General features: G+C 27.9%; 2 protein-coding genes across 2 annotated transcripts in view; both read right to left on the bottom strand.

The window, feature by feature from the left end:
* The window catches only part of Herc4 (HECT and RLD domain containing E3 ubiquitin ligase 4), a 148,488-nt gene that overhangs the window by 75,020 nt on the left and 53,520 nt on the right, over positions 1-19,948 (bottom strand). The gene's annotated exons all lie outside the window — the stretch shown is intronic.
* The window catches only part of LOC136981044 (protein transport protein Sec24C-like), an 82,100-nt gene continuing 62,202 nt past the window's right edge, over positions 51-19,948 (bottom strand). Inside the window, exons 13-22 of the mRNA XM_067277309.1 lie at positions 19,277-19,393; positions 18,508-18,678; positions 16,859-16,955; positions 12,028-12,312; positions 7,131-7,325; positions 6,931-7,034; positions 4,921-5,008; positions 1,433-1,536; positions 1,270-1,359; positions 51-1,178 (exon numbers count right to left, since the gene is read on the bottom strand). Of these exons, the coding sequence (XP_067133410.1) occupies positions 1,038-1,178; positions 1,270-1,359; positions 1,433-1,536; positions 4,921-5,008; positions 6,931-7,034; positions 7,131-7,325; positions 12,028-12,312; positions 16,859-16,955; positions 18,508-18,678; positions 19,277-19,393 (1,392 nt within the window). The 3' untranslated portion in view covers positions 51-1,037. The remainder of the gene's footprint in view (positions 1,179-1,269; positions 1,360-1,432; positions 1,537-4,920; positions 5,009-6,930; positions 7,035-7,130; positions 7,326-12,027; positions 12,313-16,858; positions 16,956-18,507; positions 18,679-19,276; positions 19,394-19,948) is intronic.

Genomic DNA, 19,948 nt, shown 5'->3' with positions numbered 1-19,948 from the left:
TTTGACTTATGTAATTTAATAATAAAATAAAATAATGTTTACAAATTCCAAATGCTTCAAACAATTTCTTCTCATTTATTCTGATGAACACCATACAAATCAAAATTTTCTGTTCAGGAAAAAAATCTTAATTTACATTATTAACCAATCAATAATAATAATACTTTTATAAAAACTATTGAAAATATAATTGCTGTAATTTTTTCCAATCGTTTCAATAGAATGTACATCAGAAATACATATACACAAATATTTAAAAGCTATATATTATCTGTTACCAAGTTTATATAATACAGACAAAAATTTTTATGGCAATAAAATATTTTTAATTCTTGCTGGCACAAATTAATGTAAGAAAAACAAGGATAAATGTCTATTTGTGTGGTGTGTGTGTGTGTTTAAAAAAACTTTCTTGAAATTTTAAAATGTTTAATCTAGCAAAGGATGTAACCATTTAAAATGATTATACATTAATGAAAATACATTTAATAATTCTTTGAATTAGTTGTTTAAGTTTAGAGATTACATGTTAAAATAACAAGAAAGAATTTCATTAAAAATTACCATGGATTTTTCATTATTATTGTTATTATTATAGTTTAGAACTAAAAGGCATCAAAGTTTTTGGTTTAATTCATTATTGAACTTAACTTCCCAAACAAATTTATTGTACATCATTCCATTGATGATAATATACATTTGCTAGCATTTCTGATAATTTGATGTATATAAAGAGAGAAGATAAAAATTTTGAGACATCAATTTCTTTATAATTTTTTTAAGGTGAAACATCTCTACACTTAACAACTTTTGATTGACTTTTTTACAACAGAATAAACAATTTATGATAGTCCAAATTAATAAGAAACTAAATACGATATTGAAAAGAATAACACTGATTAAATAATAAATCTGTTGATAAACTTTGATAGTCCAGTTTCCTGCATTGCAGCCTACCTAGTAAACTGAGCAGATTCCATTTCAATCAATTTCAGAATATACAATGCACTTATGTGTATGACACCACAATCCCATCATCAAGTGACCAAACTTCGTATTTCTTTGTGTAAGTGGCATAAAAAGTCTACGTACGATGCACTTCCATCAGAACTTCTGTCTTCTACCAAAAACTGTCTGAACAGAACTTCTAACTTGTCACCTTGTCGCACAATAATGAGCTAGACAAATTCATTAAAAATTAAATTATCTAACATTGTATTCTTCATACAATTAAGTAATTAAATAGTTAAAATGCAAAAGATTACTTACTCTCATATACCTCTGTCTTTCGTTTCTAACTTGCTCTATAATACCTCGTATTCGTTTAGATAGAGGCGTATTCAGTTCCAATAACAACGTCTGTAAAAAAGATGTTGAAATTTATTTTCCTAATATAAATTAATATTTAATCATTTTAAAGAATTAATTTTACCTTGTCAATATCTATTCTTGCTGCAGCCTGAACTCCAAAAACATCTTGAATCCATTCAGGATTTACAGAATGTCCAATCCATAAGAATAAATATATACCATTTTCTAGTAAATAAAATATAAATTAAAGTATAAATATATTTAAAAAATTACCATTATTTAATAAATAAAAACATTCAATTATAGACCATCACCATTAAAATTCATATTTTAAAATATAACTTGGAAAAGAAAAAAAATGAATTTATTTAATAAATAATTTCATATCAATGTTTAACTTTTACAGTTAATTTTCAATTATATCTAGTAGAGTCAAAAATAAACCAAACTTTTTACACAGTTTATTTTACAACACAAAAATTCTCGCACCACACTATCTTGAAAAGTAAGCTTCTTCACTTCTGCCTGAAACTATATCACTTGTCAAAGCAGTCTTTTTTGTGAAGCCTTTAATGGTTATTCCCATTTCAGCTTCCATTCTGCTGCTGGTTGATATCTCTTCAACCTCACTTTCATTTTATAGTCTCTGGATGCAAAATCAAGGGAATAAGGCAATTGGGTAAATATCTAACTAAGGGTACTGTTATGCTCTTCTTAGTCAATCAGAAATGACCAATACAAGTCAAAGAAGAAGCTACAGAAATAGAGTCCTTAAAGACATCACACAAAGTAGTTTTCAATATTACTTTGAAATACTAGCATACATATTTTACTTACAAAGAGTATGATATGGATGCTAGTATAACTGCAGAAGAAATTTATTTTGAAGGTTGTCATCTTTAAATACTATGTTTGTAATAAAACTTATATTAAAAATTTTATTCTTTTCTTTAATTAATTATAAATTTCTGAACATGGAGTAAATAATTTTTGAAAATAAGGCCAATTGAGTTTTATATTTCTATAAAATAATGCTGTTATAAAAATCAATATTAAATTATTATTAATATTTGGAATGAATTCCATAAATTTGAAAGATTCATATTTAATTTTTCATGTATAGTTATTAGTTTTATTAATAAACAAATCACAAATTCTCACTAAACTTTGTTCAAATTATATGTCCTACTGAAGATTGATCACTGACTTTTAAAAATTACTTTGTTTGATGATAAAATGAACAGATAACATCTGCCTCATTAAAGCAATGTTCTACTCACTCCTCCCCAAGAATGAATACCAGAATGATATAACAAATGATATGATCTTTGATTTCTTGCAGATCTGCAGCAAAATGATACTTTAATTTAAAAATGAACACATTTTTATGGGTTTTTATGGTTTATGCAATTTCCATAACTGCTACCATATATGTATTTATTTATATATTCTCAACTAAAAAAAGAGAGAGTACAGGTCAGGTATGTAAAACTTCTTTGTGGTTTCTCACTGAAAATGTAACTTTCAGATGCCATCTTTGATGGTTTACTTGCTTGAACTCAAGCTCTCTCTGCATTTATCTTAATCTTAAAGTATTCAAGATTTTCAGTAAAAGATGTCTATGCATTGGAGCTTCCTGCTGTTTTAAGACTGAAATGAACTTAGATGAGAAATATATGCATAACAAAGAGTGTAAATGCAAATGGAAACAGAAAATATAAAAAATATTTTTTGAAGTTTGTCAAAATTAAACAAAATCAAATAATAAATTTCTTTTTATATGCTGAAAGATTTTCTATTAAAGTATAACCAATAGGAGAACTCTCATAATGACATTGTCTAGTCATGAAGTCCTACCTTAATTGTAAAAATGTCAAAGATGCTTTGCTGACACATGTAGAAACTGGAAAAGTTTAAATATAAATTGTAAGATTTTAAAGTACATATTTGTGATCTACTTTTAACATATTTCACTTCATTGTTCAACATCATGTTCTTGTTGATTGTGTTAACAGTAATTTATGTTTGGCATGTCACTAGACCTAAATCCATTACAAGTAAACTAAACAACAATAGATTTTATTTCATTCTTAATGCTTTTGTGTCAGTGTTTTCAATTCAGTACTTGTTTAAATCTGTATCTTTGACAAGTTCTACATTAATAACAGAAATACATAACATAGCTTTCCCATTCATATCTCACAAGGTTCTGCCTTAGGTAAACCTTTTTGAAAAAATTTGATGGCAAATTAATTCCAAAATAACTGACTTTTACAAGTATCTACCTTAAAGAGATTCTGTCTCTTCCAGTTTTACTATATTTCAGATTAGGGTTGCCACCTATCCGGGTTTGACCTGGAGACTCTGGGTTTCACTGAGTTATCTCCGGGTTCCGGGTTTAATTAATATTTCTCTGGGTTGTGCAACAAGGTTCTCGAAGTCGGTTATTCCAGTGGAATAACCGAGAACCTTCTACCCACCCCCAACTTTCACAGGTGTGGGGAATGAAACAATAGAGAGCAGGAGGCCCTCAGGGCAAGTTCCCATTAGTTGAGACACTTTTGGCAGAGACACCTAAGAAGAAAAACGTGCGATTGGTGAGAAACACACGGAGCAACGGGTACCCCTTTCCTAAAAACTTATTCCTTCCTAAGATCTTATTCTCTAATCTTTTTCTATCTTAATATTAAGTAGGTTAAGAATATAGCCCATTCAAATATTTTTCAGTAATTAATCTTAAGGACGAAAATTTTAAATACCAAGATTTTTTTAAATGCTGCAAAACACATAAATGTAGAATTAGATGCCAATAAATTATATAATGACATCTGTCTTCTTAAAAAAAATCATTCCTTCCACCAAATCGCTCGATTTGCTAACTGATAAAAAAATGGATAAAAATATTTTCCTCTAATGTTTTCACTGAACTACCCAAACTTGTTGGTAAGATTCTATCAATACCTATAAGTAATGCATAAGTGGAATGAATTTTTTCGATTATGGGAAATACCTGGACAGACAACCGTAACAGGATGCGGGTTGAGCTAGTAAAGGCAGAATTATGCATAAAGCTTAATTTTGACATGAGCTGTCGAGAATTTTATGAATTCATAAGAAAGCCAGAAAATGCAGATCTTGTAAAAGCTGCAATGTCAAACAGGAAATATACATGGAAAAATCTACATAAATAAATAATTAATTACACATATACCATTTTGTATCTTGCATATTTTTATATTTATTTGCCTGTATTTATTTTATACATAAATTGTTAGATTTGTTTTTTATTAGTTCTTAGTTTTATTAGTTTTTTTATTAGAAACTATTTTGTGATTATTAGAATTGTATTAAATTTGTAGAAACTTGAGTTTTGAATTTGTTAATTGATATAAATAAAAAAAAATTGTATATGTATACATATGTTTTTTTTTTTTTTGTTTCTTAAATCATCGTCTCTGGGTGGGACTAAGTTATGAGGTGGCAACCCTATTTCAGATAGAACTTTCAAACTTGCCAACAATAAAAACTTAATGTAAAATACTAATCAAAATTAATGTCACAGTAGAATATCCTATATAATAAAATATTTAAGTTAACATTTTTATTTACCTAACAAATAGGCACCATTATCCTTGACTTTTTCAATTGAGCATCTCAGTGCGATCGGAAGTTCTTCAGAATCAACATCAACATCATTCTAGAAAAGGAAAAAGATTTATACTTTCATAAAACCATGCAATTATACAAAAGTCATTCAAAAAGTTTGAGACTGGTCTAGATTTGTAAAGATCAATTATCAGATGCATTGGCACTCATGACATATTTCAATGTCATTACTCCAGATGCATTAGGGCTTATTGTAACAAGAAAAAAAATACATCTTTTCATTCAACTCCCACAGGCTGCCAAATAAAGCACTATTGCACATACCTGACTATGGGTGAACAATGCACAGAAATTAAATTCTTTGTTATATTGGGCAAATCCTCAACGGAAACCTTCAATAGGATTGAAGAAACATTTAAGGAACATGCTTTATCATAGGCAAGGATGTTTAGTGGCATAAGAAATTTCAGAATCAGTAAGAGACAGTTGAAGATTGAGTGCTGTTATGCCAACAGTGAAAGACAAAACTGCAAATTAACTAGTATGATTGTGACCTGTTATAAGTCATGATTTCATTGTTTTGATCCAACAATGAAAATGGAGTATACTCTGTGGAAGATCCCAGTAACACCAACCAAAAAATATGAAAGTGCAACTAAGTGTAGCAAAGTTATGCATCTTTTTTTTTTGTAAGAAAAAAGGGCTTCACCTATGATTGCTGTATTCCAAGAAATACAGTAAAGCTGATATTGAAGAGAATATTCAGGGATCTTGAAGAATCAAACAAAGGAAAATTGTAAAGCAGTATCTTAAGTATGTACAAAATGGTTGGATTCTCTACCGTGATAACACTGATTGCTCAGCAAACCATTATTTATCTAAACAAGCTAATGGCCATCCTTCTTACATTTTGTGCTTTTTCCCCGTCTTTTTAGAAGTTAAAAACAGTAGTGCAGATGGAAATTCAACAGTAAAGAGGAGTTAAACAACATTATGATGGGTATACCAAGCAGTATGTTCAAAAAACAGCTTCACAAAGGATTATGAAAACTGGATTTCAAGATGGGGCAAGTATATTGAGTTGAAGAGAGAATATTTTAAAGGATAAATAATGCAATTTTTGTTTGTGGTTATTATACTGTCTCTGTTATCATCAGTCTCAAAAACTTGTTGAATGATTTCTGTAAGTATACAAATAAAAAGATATCTTTTTTTTAATTATGAGAAGTTATTTTAAAATTTATTTCAAAAAATTCCTCATTAAATGTCTGAAGATTTTAGATAAAACAGAAGTGATTATTTTATGATCATTAAAAAGCTTTTTTTGTACTAAATCAATTGATTTAAGTGTATTGTATTTCTGTATGTGTATATATATATATATATATATATATATATATACATATAATAATAATAATAATTAATGTTAATAGTTTTCATAATTAAAAGCAAAATTACTTTTATCATCTTTAAAATGAATCAAAAATGCATTAGTTTGGAGAAAAAGTTTACAACAATATTATATTTTCCAACAAAACTTAATCACTTCAGAAATTTATATAATAATTGCATATCCAAAAAAAGAATATGACTCTATCTATTGTTTTGAAGTAGATGATCATCATAAACAATAGACAGCAAAAAAATTTGACAATTTGTATGAATATAATTTTTCACTTATCTCAAGTTTATTGTACTCTTTTTTTTTTTTTAAATTGAAAAACTTTTAAAAATAATGCATAATTGATTTTTTGTGTGTAAAATAGGAATATAAAAGCAAATTTTCATAATAATGCATATTTTATTCAACATTCTGCCTTAAGTGATATAAAATAATCAAATATAAATATATAACAGATCCAGCATATTCTATGAAGAAAATATCCAACAAGGATATATTTTTATAAAAATATATTCTTGATGGATATTATTTACTTCATATATTATAGTAAAAGTTATTACATCATTCAAAGATAGATTAATAATTTAATATTGTTACTATTTAAAATTTACCAAAGGAAGCAGCCTTGGATACAGATATCCTGCTGAAGCATTGACATCCATACTGTTTAATGCCAGCATAATGAAACTTCGATCATCAGTAGACATTTCTGGACCTGAAAAACAAAACATTAGAATATAAATTGATTTTTCAATATATTTTTATTTGTATAATTTATGTTGATTTTTTTTAACTTTTAAATAAAATTTACCTCCTGCTAAAGCATCACATTTAATAAGGCAATTAACATATAATGGAAGCAACTTCATGCATTCTGGGAGAATTAACTGTCCAGCAGATGATGGATTAGCACAATTTTTACGGTAGCAAGCCAATATTTGGGCACTACGTGTTATGAAATTGTCTTTGACAGCTTTAGGATTCTGTTCTGAAATTAATCTGATACCTGAAAATACATAACAAAGAATATATAAACATGACGTACTATTGTAGTATTTTCTAATTACACCAGTCTACATGATTTTTGGAACAGATACATCAGTGATTTTTTTTATTATGTATTTTTCATGCTGAAACGGAAAGTGTGATCAGAAATGTTCTATCATGTCACATTATTTAGTTATTTGACTTTAAGGGTAGTCAGATGTTCAATCCCAGCCTATGTAAAAATGGCAAACTTTGACTTGTTCCTCTTGTGGTGGTGTACATTTTAATGTTTTTTTTTTATTTAATTTTTCAATCATAAATAAATTTTTTATTTAAAGTAAAGATTTTGTCAAAAAATTCTTAAATTTAAAATTTCAATTTCAAAAGTCAACATTTTTACAATCGACACATTTTTACAATTCAGTAGTTTCGAAGAAAAGGTACTGTACATCCAGATATGAGTAAGATTGCTGACGAAAGAACGGCCACCCAATTGACGCCAGTTTATAACATATTTATTCTGGCACCCATGCTTTAACCAATGATCATCGACCATGAATAAAGAAGACACATTATCAGTCTTTGAAAACGCGTTATCTCAGTGCAGCTCAAGACATTGGTGAGTGAAGTTGTGTGTGGTGAGTGAAGTTGTCTGTGTTCAATTGCAGGTAAAATAAATTTGGAAATTTTTTTTTCTTTTTTAAATTTTACCTTAACATTTATTGAAATATGCGGCAGCAAACATGTTTGTGTACAAATTCTCCAGATGTGTTTTGTTATGTATGTGGCAAATTCGCAACAAAGAGTCAGCATAGGCCCATTTCAAAATTGATGAAAACTGCCTATGGACTTTATTTCGAATGTCCACTCAAAGATCAAGACAAACAATGGGCACCGCATTTAATGTGTATTAGGTGTTATGTCAAGCTCATGCAGTGGTTACGAGGGGAAAAGGAACATTTGCCTTTTGTTATACCAACGAGAACAAGCAAATCATTATGATGACTGCTACTTCTGTTTAACAAAGGTCAGAGGTTTTGCTGCAGAAAATAAAAGTAATATTGTGTATCCAAATATTCCATTGGCTATGAGACCAGTTCCTCATGGAGAGAATTTACCTATTCCCACAGCCCCAGCTTCTTGGCAGGAGATTTCTGATTCTGAAGAGCATTGCTCTGATGAGGCAGCACAAGGTTCAAGAGACAAAGATTTTATACCAGAAAAACCAAATAGTGAACCACATCTCATTTCACAAGTGAAACTAAATGATTTGGTTTGTGACTTGCATTTATCAAAACAGCAAGCAGAAGTGTTAGGCTCACACTTAAATCAGTGGGATTTATTGCATAATGATACCAAAGTTTCATTTTTCAGACACAGAAATAAGGATTTAATAAAATATTTCACTATGGCAGATTAGTTATGTTCCTGTTGTGATATAAATGGTTTGATGTTTGAGTCGAATATTTCTTATAAAGCAGATGATTGGCAGTTATTTATAGACTCGTCAAAAATGAGTTTAAAGCAGTGCTACTGCATAATTCACACAAGAATCCTTCTATACCAGTAGCGCATGCTGTTGGTTTGAAAGAAACATATGAAAATATGTCATTAATTTTAAAAGCAGTCAATTATGGTGCTCACTTATGGCGTATGTGTGGCGACCTAAAAGTTATTGGTCTTCTTCTCGGACTGCAAGGTGGCTTTACAAAATACTGCTGCTTTTTATGTCTGTGGGACAGTCATGCAACAAGTGAACATTATGTGGTTAAAGATTGGCCAAAAAGAGAGACTTTCTCTCCTGGGCAAAACAATATTAAGTATGTTCCATTAGTCAACCCTCAGCAAATAATTTTGTCCCCTTTACACACACAAAATTGGGGTTGATAAAAATTTTGTTAAAGCACTGAATAAAGAAGGACCAGGATTTAAACATGTAAGCAAAGTGTTTTCTAGGTTAAGTGAAGCTAAATTAAAGGAAAGAATATTTGTTGGACCTCAGATTAGAAAATTACTTAATGATGAAAATTTTGACAAAAAGTTGAATAACATAGCGCTAAAGGCATGGAAATCATTTAAGGATGTAGTCCATGGTTTTCTTGGAAATAACAAAGCACAAAATAATGATATTTTAGTAAAAAAAACTCCTGCTGAACTATAAAAATTTAGGCTGTAGGATGTCCTTAAAAATTCATTTTTTGCATTCTCATCTGAACTTTTTCCCACCAAATTTGGGTGTAGTGAGTGATGAGCAGGGTGAACAGTTTCACCATAACATATTGCAAATTGAGCAGCGTTACCAAAGGAGATGAGACGAATTGATGATGAGTGACTACTGCTGGTTTCTGCAAAGAGAAGATCCTACACCGAAGGAACAAGTGGTTATCTGACTCCAGTTACAAAAATTTCAGGTACTTTTTATGCCTGTTTTAGTTATGTTATACAACAGTTTTTTATGTAATCAGCAAAATAAAATATGAGTATTAGAAATTTATGTAGCATTGCATGAAATTTAATATACCAATAAATTCACATTTTTCATCAATTTTTTAATGGTATATAATAAAAATGTGGTAGGTGATGGAGAAAACTGGCTTCATTTTCAGATTCAGCAAACAAAAAAGAATAAAATTCACTTATTGCTGATTCTGTTCTGAAAATTTTTTTCAATTTCTAGAGTAGTGTTATTAGGAAATATTTCTGATCTGATTATATGTATATATAATAATAATTATTATTATTTAAATTTAAAATTATTTACATATTTTAGTTTAGTAATTAGCATTAAACCTATGATAAAATTTGTTTAAAATAAATAATCATCTATAAAAGTATTTTCAGTATTATAATGTATTGTATGAGACAATTATGTCCAGCTTTTTATTTGTCCAATATACAAATATGACAACAACTACACAAAAAGAATTAAACATAATCTATATATTGGTTTGTGGCACTTTTTTTAGTTCTCAATGTGAGCTCAGTTCCTGTCAATACATTTTCTACAATGGATGCTAAATGATATCTCTTGATAAATTAAATAGTTATAAATAAATTAATATTTAATTTTTAATTTAGAAAGTTCTGGAAGAAAATCAACCTGGTGTAGGACAAACCTGCAACTCTCACAAGTTGTCATCTCCAGTTAGCATCATGAGGAATCTGTATATGGTATATTTAAATTATTAATAGTTCTGGAGATGAAGATTGGACAGGAGTCAGGGCAGTATAATTAATTGGCAAGGCATCTGCATGATTTGCAGGAGTTGTGGGTTTCAGTCCCACTCCAAGCTGATTCTTTTCTTCCAGAACTTTCTAAATTAAAAATTTAATAAAGATTAGTTTTATTAGATACTTGTGTAACTATTAAACTTATTTAATTTGTAATGTTTTAAAATCAATTTTTGCATTGATTTAAAAATCTCAAATGCATTTAATAACAGTTTGAGATTGCACAACAAAAAACAAATCCAGCAAGAAGTTGCATACTTTTTCTAGTCACACTTTAAAATTGTGGGGGGCATCATCTCTTATGAGATTTTATTTAAATACTTCTATTATTAATTATTATAAAATGGCTAAAAACTTAATTTTGAAATTAGAGAAGAATTTTATATTAAAAAAAAATTATAAATATTAATCATGAGTAAAATCTTCATTAAGGTCCAGCCCCATTGGAGATATGACGAGTGATCCCCTCTATTTCCCCCACACCTTTTGACTTTTAGATTTAAATCTAGAAATCTTCAAAACAACTTTTCAAATATTTTTTTGTATTTTATAAAAACATTTAAATAAACATAAAAATTATTTAAATTCAGAATCTTCATAATAATAAAAACATTATCAAGATAATATATAAAATATCTATTTTTAATCTATATCTATTATCTAACTGTTATCTTTCACATGACTCCAAATCATTTGTATAAGCACAAGATAGATAAATGAAAATATATTTTAAATAAACAAACTACAACTTCAGTTAATCACAAAAATATATTTTTTCTAGATGCAAATATAATATTTCTTTTAGTGTATAATTGAAATTTTGTTTAAAACTAATTCTATGAAATTAGCTATTGTACCACATTTCTCTCCCTCATATTTCATTTCCCTTCACTTTTCCATTCTACAACTACTCTTCCTTTACATTACACTCTGTGCATCTGGCCACAAGATTTGTTTACAACAAGAAACTTCTCTAACACAAGCATTTTTATAAAACATCTTATCACAACAAAATAGAAAACCACTGGTAAAAAATAGTTGTACTCATTGTTTTATAATTAATGCCTTGTAATAAGCATTTTAGTAGTAGTAGTAATTCATCACTTGCTAACTTATATTATCAATTGAGATCTTCAAACAGTGACAAAATGACTTGAGGAAATGATACAGATTATTCTTGAAAAAACTACATAGAACTTAAGAGTCATAAATTATTGATCTCTGTGCTAATCAAACAATAATCAGAACTTATGGATTTTCTCAAGTTATTCTTTTGCTAATATATTAGTTAACTAACAAATGAATTAACATAAAAGTTTTAAAATTTTCCTATCTCTGGCATTAAATGTATTTATTAATTAATCAATTTAATATTATATGAATAACTTAGTAAAATCTACATTTTGGTTGTTGTATTATATAATTATTGATTTATAATATTTAAGTTCATATATTTTGAAACCAAATATAAATAAAGCAAAATAACTTACCTTCTTTTGCAAATGTATTCATGATAGTATCTAATTCACAATTACGATATAGATCAGCCATCTGTGAACAAGTATTCAAAACTAAATTATGTATTCTGAGTCGACGTTGTCCACTGCAACTGGTGTACAAAATAGCAGTTTGAAAATACGCTCCCTCTTCTTCAACTAATTTATCATCATATTTAATACAAGCCGTAATAGCTTTATAACAATCTACAGATGCCAATTCTACATCTGTGGTGTTTGACATAAAATAGTTGCCATAAAATTCAGTTGGTCTTATACCTGAAATATAATTATTAAAAATATTAATTATTATCGGAACATTTAAAATCAGACAATAAACTTTTAGAATAAAATAAAACATTTTTATTTTCTGATATACAATGTGATTGTGATTTATAGGAAATGTATTCTTGGAGCGCATATATAAAGATTGGTGAAAATTGAGATTAATTATCCCATAAATGTTGTAACTCAAAAATATATTCCACAAATGCATAAGTACTCACAAAAACAGTTTACACATATTAAAAAAAAAACTAAAAAATTGTTAAGACTAAAAATTTTTTTAATAATTATCATAAATAGTATAAAATTAAATGTAGTAACAAAATGGAACAAAAAGAATGTAAAAGTTTAAAAGTAATGAAAAATTATTTTTCTTAAAATTTAAAAACTTATTTTTTCCCTCTTTCTTTTTTAACTAAAAGTTTTCTTTCTTATAGTAAAAAAGTATGGATAATTTGCAAATATCATTCACTCACTACAATTTTTTTAATTTCTTGAATTAGTGATCAAGTTTATAAGATTTTTTTCTACACTTATAAATAATGTTATTTTAATTTTTATAGATGTAACACTTGTATCGCAGAATCAAATAATTTCAAAATCACATAAAATAAGATTGCATAAATCATAATCATATAGCAGTTATTATTTTTATTTACACAAAAAGTAAATCTATTTTTAAAATATATTAATGTAAAATGAACAGTATATTTGGACTCAGGCTGAATACCGAATATTCGGCCAGGAGTGTGGCCGAATAACCGACTATTTGGCTTGATTAATGCGTGTATGAAAATTGGTGCACAAACCACATTATGGCAAGGATTGTGCATCCTGCTCTCTATTGGCCTGCTGTCATCATGCTTTGCCAATCGCATTAATTCTTGACAGTTGTAGCAGACAGACATGAGCCTCATGGAGGTATGTGATAAGTGATGATATCAAATGTGGATAACAATGAAATAGCCTACATATGTAAATAACGGAAAAAGAACAGAGAAGAACCGCAAAGTGAAAACGTGAAAATAAATATGAAATTAAGTTGATAACATAATCAAACGAGTCAGGGCAGCTTATTGGCGCAAAATTTACGGCCATCAATGGCAAATAATTGTTCTCAAGACTTCAGAAAGCTAAATGCTTATAATGAAAGTCACTTAGCATGCACGGGCAAAAGACTGGGACCATTCAGGCTACCAAGCTGTCTCAAATCTGTGAAATCATAACTGTGACTTATACTAACATCCTATCTGTCTCTTTTTTCCGTTATCACCAGGCTATGAGTCACGTAATTGTACTTTTCCTTTGAACTTTTAGATAAATAAGCAAAAAATTGCACTTTTTTGAACTTGAAATGTATGTTCAGCATTAATAAAAGTTACCAAAATTATTAATTTACTGTGTTTTTGTTATTTCTTACTCCTGTTTTTAGGTATTCGATATTTGGCCAAATAGCGAAAAATAGGCCGAATACCAAATAGTAAACGAATATTCATTGCATCACTAAAATATATTATTAATGTATAAATTTTAAAAGCATGCCATTTTTTCAATGACTTATAATTGGAGAAATAAAAGAAAATCTGTTCTTAATTACATATTTTTTCAAGAGAAATGTCTAAAAAAATAACAGACTTGTGCTCTTGACCATCCATTGAATATTTGATACTGAATGAAATTTTCTGATATTGAAATAATTCAATCAATGAATTATTTTTCCAAATATAATTTTAATCCATGTTTTTTTACAGTTTTTAAATTTGCAAAATTTTTAAATAATTAAAATTTCATTTATGTTTCAGCTTATAAGTTCAGCAAATAAATTCCAATATACAAGTTCTTCAACTTAAACATTACCTATTTGGTTATTTTAAGGTTGAAGAGTTATTTTGTTTATTTTGTTTTTAAGGTTATTTTGGTTATTTTGGTTATTTTAATTATTCTCTAACGGTGAAGAACTCCAGAGAGCTGGTCGACGAGTTGAAAAGTACACAGATAACTGAGAACGCGCACGTCACGGTGTTTGATTTTCAGGCTCTGTATCCATCCATCAAACTCCAACCTTGCTTCTGCGCCCTTAGGGACGTCTTACTATCCAAGTACAACGTTCCAGCACACCGCAAGCATGTACTTGAGCTCACGCATCTAATGTGCTACAATTCGCTGTTTAGGTTCGGCAATACCACATATCTACAAAAGAGGGGAGTACCCATGGGGAGCCCTATTTCGGGCGACCTATGCGAATTAGTGTTACGGCGGTTAGAGAGGGAAGTCATTTCCAGGTTCACACCTGATATTATTTTGTACCGTAGGTACGTGGATGACGTGATTATCATATGGAAGAACGAGCCGAAGGTTGATGATTTTTTGCACAGCGTAAATGACAACCCGTATGGCCTAACGCTCAAACTTGATCAACTATCAGACACCAGAGTGCACTTTTTAGACGTCACCATTCAACTCAATATGAACAATATTGAGACGCGGGTGTACTACAAACCCGGCTACCTGCCTATGTACATACCCGCTGGGTCTGAAGATCCATATCCATACAAGATGGCGGCGTTCAGGGCGTTAGTAAGTAGGGCATTCACCCATAATTCTAAAAGAGAAGATATGATCACGGAGCTTAAACACATTGAAGACATTGCCGCTAGTCATGGGTACGGAGGTAACCTTATCCGTAGTTTAGCCCGTAATTTCCTTGATACAAGTACAGCGCGACACGCCTCCGCGGTGCGGAGTGAGTCTAATTTGAATCCCGACCAACACCAACGCACGGTTGTACAATACAACAAACGTCTGCATTCCTTGTACAAGGAAATAGCGCTAAGGAAGGGCACCGAGTTGGCATACTCGAGGACGCGATCTATCTACTCGCTTCTCAGAAACGCTAAAGACAAACCAGATATGTTAAGGGCACCAGGGGTGTATAGTATCCCGATAAGAGATCACAGGTTCCAAAGGGACCTGGTATACATCGGGTCTACCAAGAGATCTGTTCAAAAAAGGGTTTCTGAGCATAGATATGATGTGGCCAAAAAAAGACACACCACCGCCCTGTCGACGTACGCTACGGACCCCGATATAAGAGCAGACTTCGATAACACCAGACTCATTAAGAAGTCGTTTAAGACGGACCACATCAGGGCTTTGGAGACTCTTGAGATTTACAAGGCTACCAAATCGGGGAAATGTATTAATTTCAAGGAAAGTAACGTATTATCGTACGCGTGGCGATATGCCTCTGAGATACATCCGCAGTGGTAATCATGTTTTATTCCTGTCTATTAAATTTACGATGTAGCATTCGTCATTACTGCACGCGGGGATATTCGATTTTTTTCAAGAGAAATGTCTAAAAAAATAACAGACTTGTGCTCTTGACCATCCATTGAATATTTGATACTGAATGAAATTTTCTGATATTGAAATAATTCAATCAATGAATTATTTTTCCAAATATAATTTTAATCCATGTTTTTTTACAGTTTTTAAATTTGCAAAATTTTTAAATAATTAAAATTTCATTTATGTTTCAGCTTATAAGTTCAGCAAAAAGCTTAAAATATTAGAATGTTATTAAATTAAACAAGGTATTGTGTAAACAATAAAGTTTTTATTTTACATTAAAGTTTAAAATATTTTATAATTATTTGCTTTTTGTCCCATATTTTAATTAATCTTTTTAATAGCTATTATGATTCAGATTAAAATTGTCTAAATAAAATTATTTGAGTTATATTATTTTAATTTTGTCTTGAAAACTAATAATCTTATAGATTTTTTTAATTATGTGTAACTTCATGTGCTTTTAAACAACTATTTTCAACAATATATAATTAAGTATTACAATGATAATTATGAAAATGTTCAGTATTACTAAATTAATTATGGTTATTTTTATTAATATAAATTCTTTCTAAAAATGATAAAAACATATTAGTTTCCATAAACAAATTTCAAAAAATGTTAATTATTATTATAAAAATTAAAAAAAGAAGGAAAAAAATTCAACTAATCAACTAACTAAAAGAAAATTTTGAAGCCAAATGATTACTAGATTAAATTGAGCTATATTATCGTTATTCCAGTATTAATCCAGTAATCATTTGGCTTTAATGTAACTATCAGACTTAAAGTTGTTTATATATGAGAATTTTGAATTTTTTTTATACATTATAATTATACAATAGCCTCTCATAGTGTGATATATTACTCATTCAGAAAAATCACACTTTCTTTTCATCTTCCAAACATAAAAACATTTTAGCTAATAATATAAAAAAATTGGATGCCGTTGAATTTTTACCTGCAAAGAAATTATTCCAATTACTGACCTAAAACTACAATTATTTGAAATACAACTGACAAAAAACAAGTCAGCATGGAGATTGAAAATAGACAAAACATATGGAGAAATGCATCAATTATGTCATGCCATCTAATATATCACTCATTTGCTTTGTCTCTTGACATGCACAATATAACAAGGGGCTACTGTATTTAATTTACATATTTATTAAAGCAAGTTACATACCAGTACTTGTTCTCAGTCTCATAATGGCATCAAATGCTACACATTTTTCTACTGTTCGTTGCAAATCTTCTAAAAACCGATGACCATCAATATCAGCCTACATTATACAACAAAAATAAAAATTTATTTATATTAAATAGTTAATACAATAAAAATAATGCAAATTAGTTCATATTTTATATATACTAAATATAATATATATGTTTACTTATATATAAAGTTGTTACCAAAAATATTCAAAAAGAAATAAGCAATATTAATGTTTGTTTATTTTTCTTAATTATTAGTAATTGAATATAAGACTATGAATAATTGTTTAATTATTTTTCATTTCATTAATAATTCAGACAGTATAGAGAGAAATTGCAATACAGTGCAAGATTCAAGCACACTACACCTGTACTAGATGTATGCAATACCAGTTATGCTATTCAGATCATTTAGTCCAATCTTCATTTTCAGACAAATAATTTAAACTTAACATACATTTTTGAAGGAAGACAAAATTTAGTAAAGATTTGATCTTTCCTTCAGAATTACATAAATTATTTAATTAAATTCAAAATTAAACATCTAATTATTAATATTTAAACAAGATGATAATACTTATCTTTAGACAAAATTAAAATCTTAATTAAAATTAACATTAATATAGCCCAAAATAATTCAGAAATTTAGGCATCAAATTTACTTATTTGAGATATATTATCTTTATTCATTATCTCTTTCATAATAGTAATAATTATTAAAATTGTACATTAAAATTTGTAATTATGTTCACTTTCTTGCTGTAAACAATATTAATAACAAGTTTTAAATTTAACATCTGCCTATTTATCATTTAATAATGTTCTTATGCATCAGAATACACAGAAAAACAAAAAGTATTTCACATGAAAGCAGAAATTCTCAATCTTATAAAACTATGAAGAAATTGAAAATTTTTGGAATATGAGTTTTTAAATATTTACATAATATTTAAAAAGTTTTATGTCCAAATGCAAAATTTCCAAATGTCCAAAAATGCAAAATTTCTTTATAATGACAATGATCATAAAATTTTTCTGAAAAATTATTTAAGAAATGAACCAATTTTTTGCAAAAAAAAAAAAACAAAAAAATAATAATGATGATAAATTAGATTAGTTTTTGACTACTATTACTATTCTTTTTTAAAACATATCCATATTTGTATGATGTTTTTGAATATATTTTTTAAAATTTTATTTAATTTTTTTATTTCATTTTTATTTTATAATAAATGTACAAAAATACGAAAAATAAAGAAAATGTTTATAAATGATGATAAGACTTCTATTTAGCAATTTAATTGATACAATTCAAAAAAGTTTTTAACTTCAGTGTATTCATTTGCAAATTTTCTATGCAGGGAATCAGTTTTTCATATTTCATTTGAATAGTTCAAAATAGTTTAATTGTTTTAAATTACAAACACAGTTAAAATAAACATGTTTATAAAGTGAAAAAAAAAAAAACTATAAAAAAAATAAAATTAAAATTATCTTTAAGCAATATTTTCATCTAAAAAATAAACTTTACCCAAATAAAATATAATTAACTTTGGTATATAATATTTATAACAGCAATAATTATTTTATATTTCTAATATAAAATTTAAGTCTTCTTACTTGAAAATAAGAATATTTATACAACTGTCCACCTGTCAACCTACAAACTTGTCCAAGAGTAGCAATATCAATAAAAGCATTTGGAAAGAGAAACAAATCAACACAACATCCTGCTGCTACACAATCTTGACCCAAATTGTTGTAAAAAGTTGTTTGAGGTGTTAAAATTGTCTACAATAGAAACAAAATCATTATTCAACTATTAGTAACATTGCATAAAATTATAAAACAATAAAAAATAAATTCATATCAGATAAAATAAAAATTTCTATTATTACTAGCATGTTATTTGCATGATTAAGTCATAATACATTAAATAACTTAAAAACATTTTTCTATCATTTCTCACATGTTTTATTATATAAAAAAAAAAAAAAAGCTTAAATTTGGTATGGAGAAAAGATCTGCTATAATCAACATATCATAGTGTATGGGGAATGCTGAAATGTTTGCAACTTTTCCTAGAAGAAAAGAGAAATTTGATAAACTAAATATATTTTGTTTAACAAACCCTTCAACTCTACACATTTATTAAAAAATGGAGGAACATTGTAACTCCTGCAAAAAGTAACTGTTTGGGGGTTGGTCAACTAACCAGCTCTCTGCAACACCAATGACCAGCTTGAAAGCAATTCCAAAAGGAATTGGAATTGCTTTAAAGATCATTTGTCTTATTTCAAGTAAACAATAATCAACAACAGTTTTATTAATACAGTTATCCTTTTATAATTATTTCATATTTGATAATATTTAATTCAGATATCATTACCTTTTCTTTTTCTGATCCTAATAGTTTCCTGTCATCTCTATTTTTTAGTTTTCCAGGAGCTTCTGCAATAGGTAATGTGGTGTGAAAAATGAGTAGTTTTCCTGAACAATCAGCTGCCTATAAAATATTTCAACAATTTCAGTTATCTATACTATTCATTTAGTTTTTCTTTTTTAATGCATTTTGCAGAAACAATAAATTTTAACTTCAATTTTATTAAATTATATAATAATTTACTACAATAATACTATAAATAGTAATTACTGTTTTATATGCTGTTTCTAGGCTTAACATTTAAAAGTACAAATAAAAAAATACTTCTTTATAATTATTAATTACTATTATCTTCTTCTATTTCCTATAAAGAAGAATGTAATTAATGTTGTTAACTGATAAAATATTTAAAAAATTTACACAGATTTGTTTTAACAAATGCAACAAAACAAAGTATTGATTATTCATTCTTTTCATTTTAATTGATTCATTTTTTAAAAATTATATTTATCACTGGAGTTAGCAAGCATACTAATTTTATACCATTTTTATACCATTATAAAATTTATGTGCAAGCTTTCCAAATTAAAATTATTCTAACTTTAAACCATTTACAAAATAATGATTCCTTTCATCCCTTCATTTTGATTTTCATAACAGAAAAAATTTTATTTAAAA

Source organism: Centruroides vittatus, unplaced genomic scaffold, assembly GCF_030686945.1.
Source record: "Centruroides vittatus isolate TY-2023 unplaced genomic scaffold, ASM3068694v2 contig_742, whole genome shotgun sequence".
Taxonomy (NCBI): Eukaryota; Metazoa; Arthropoda; class Arachnida; order Scorpiones; family Buthidae; genus Centruroides; species Centruroides vittatus.
The sequence above is the reverse complement of the archived record's forward strand: the minus strand, read 5'-3'. Positions and strand labels throughout refer to the sequence as shown.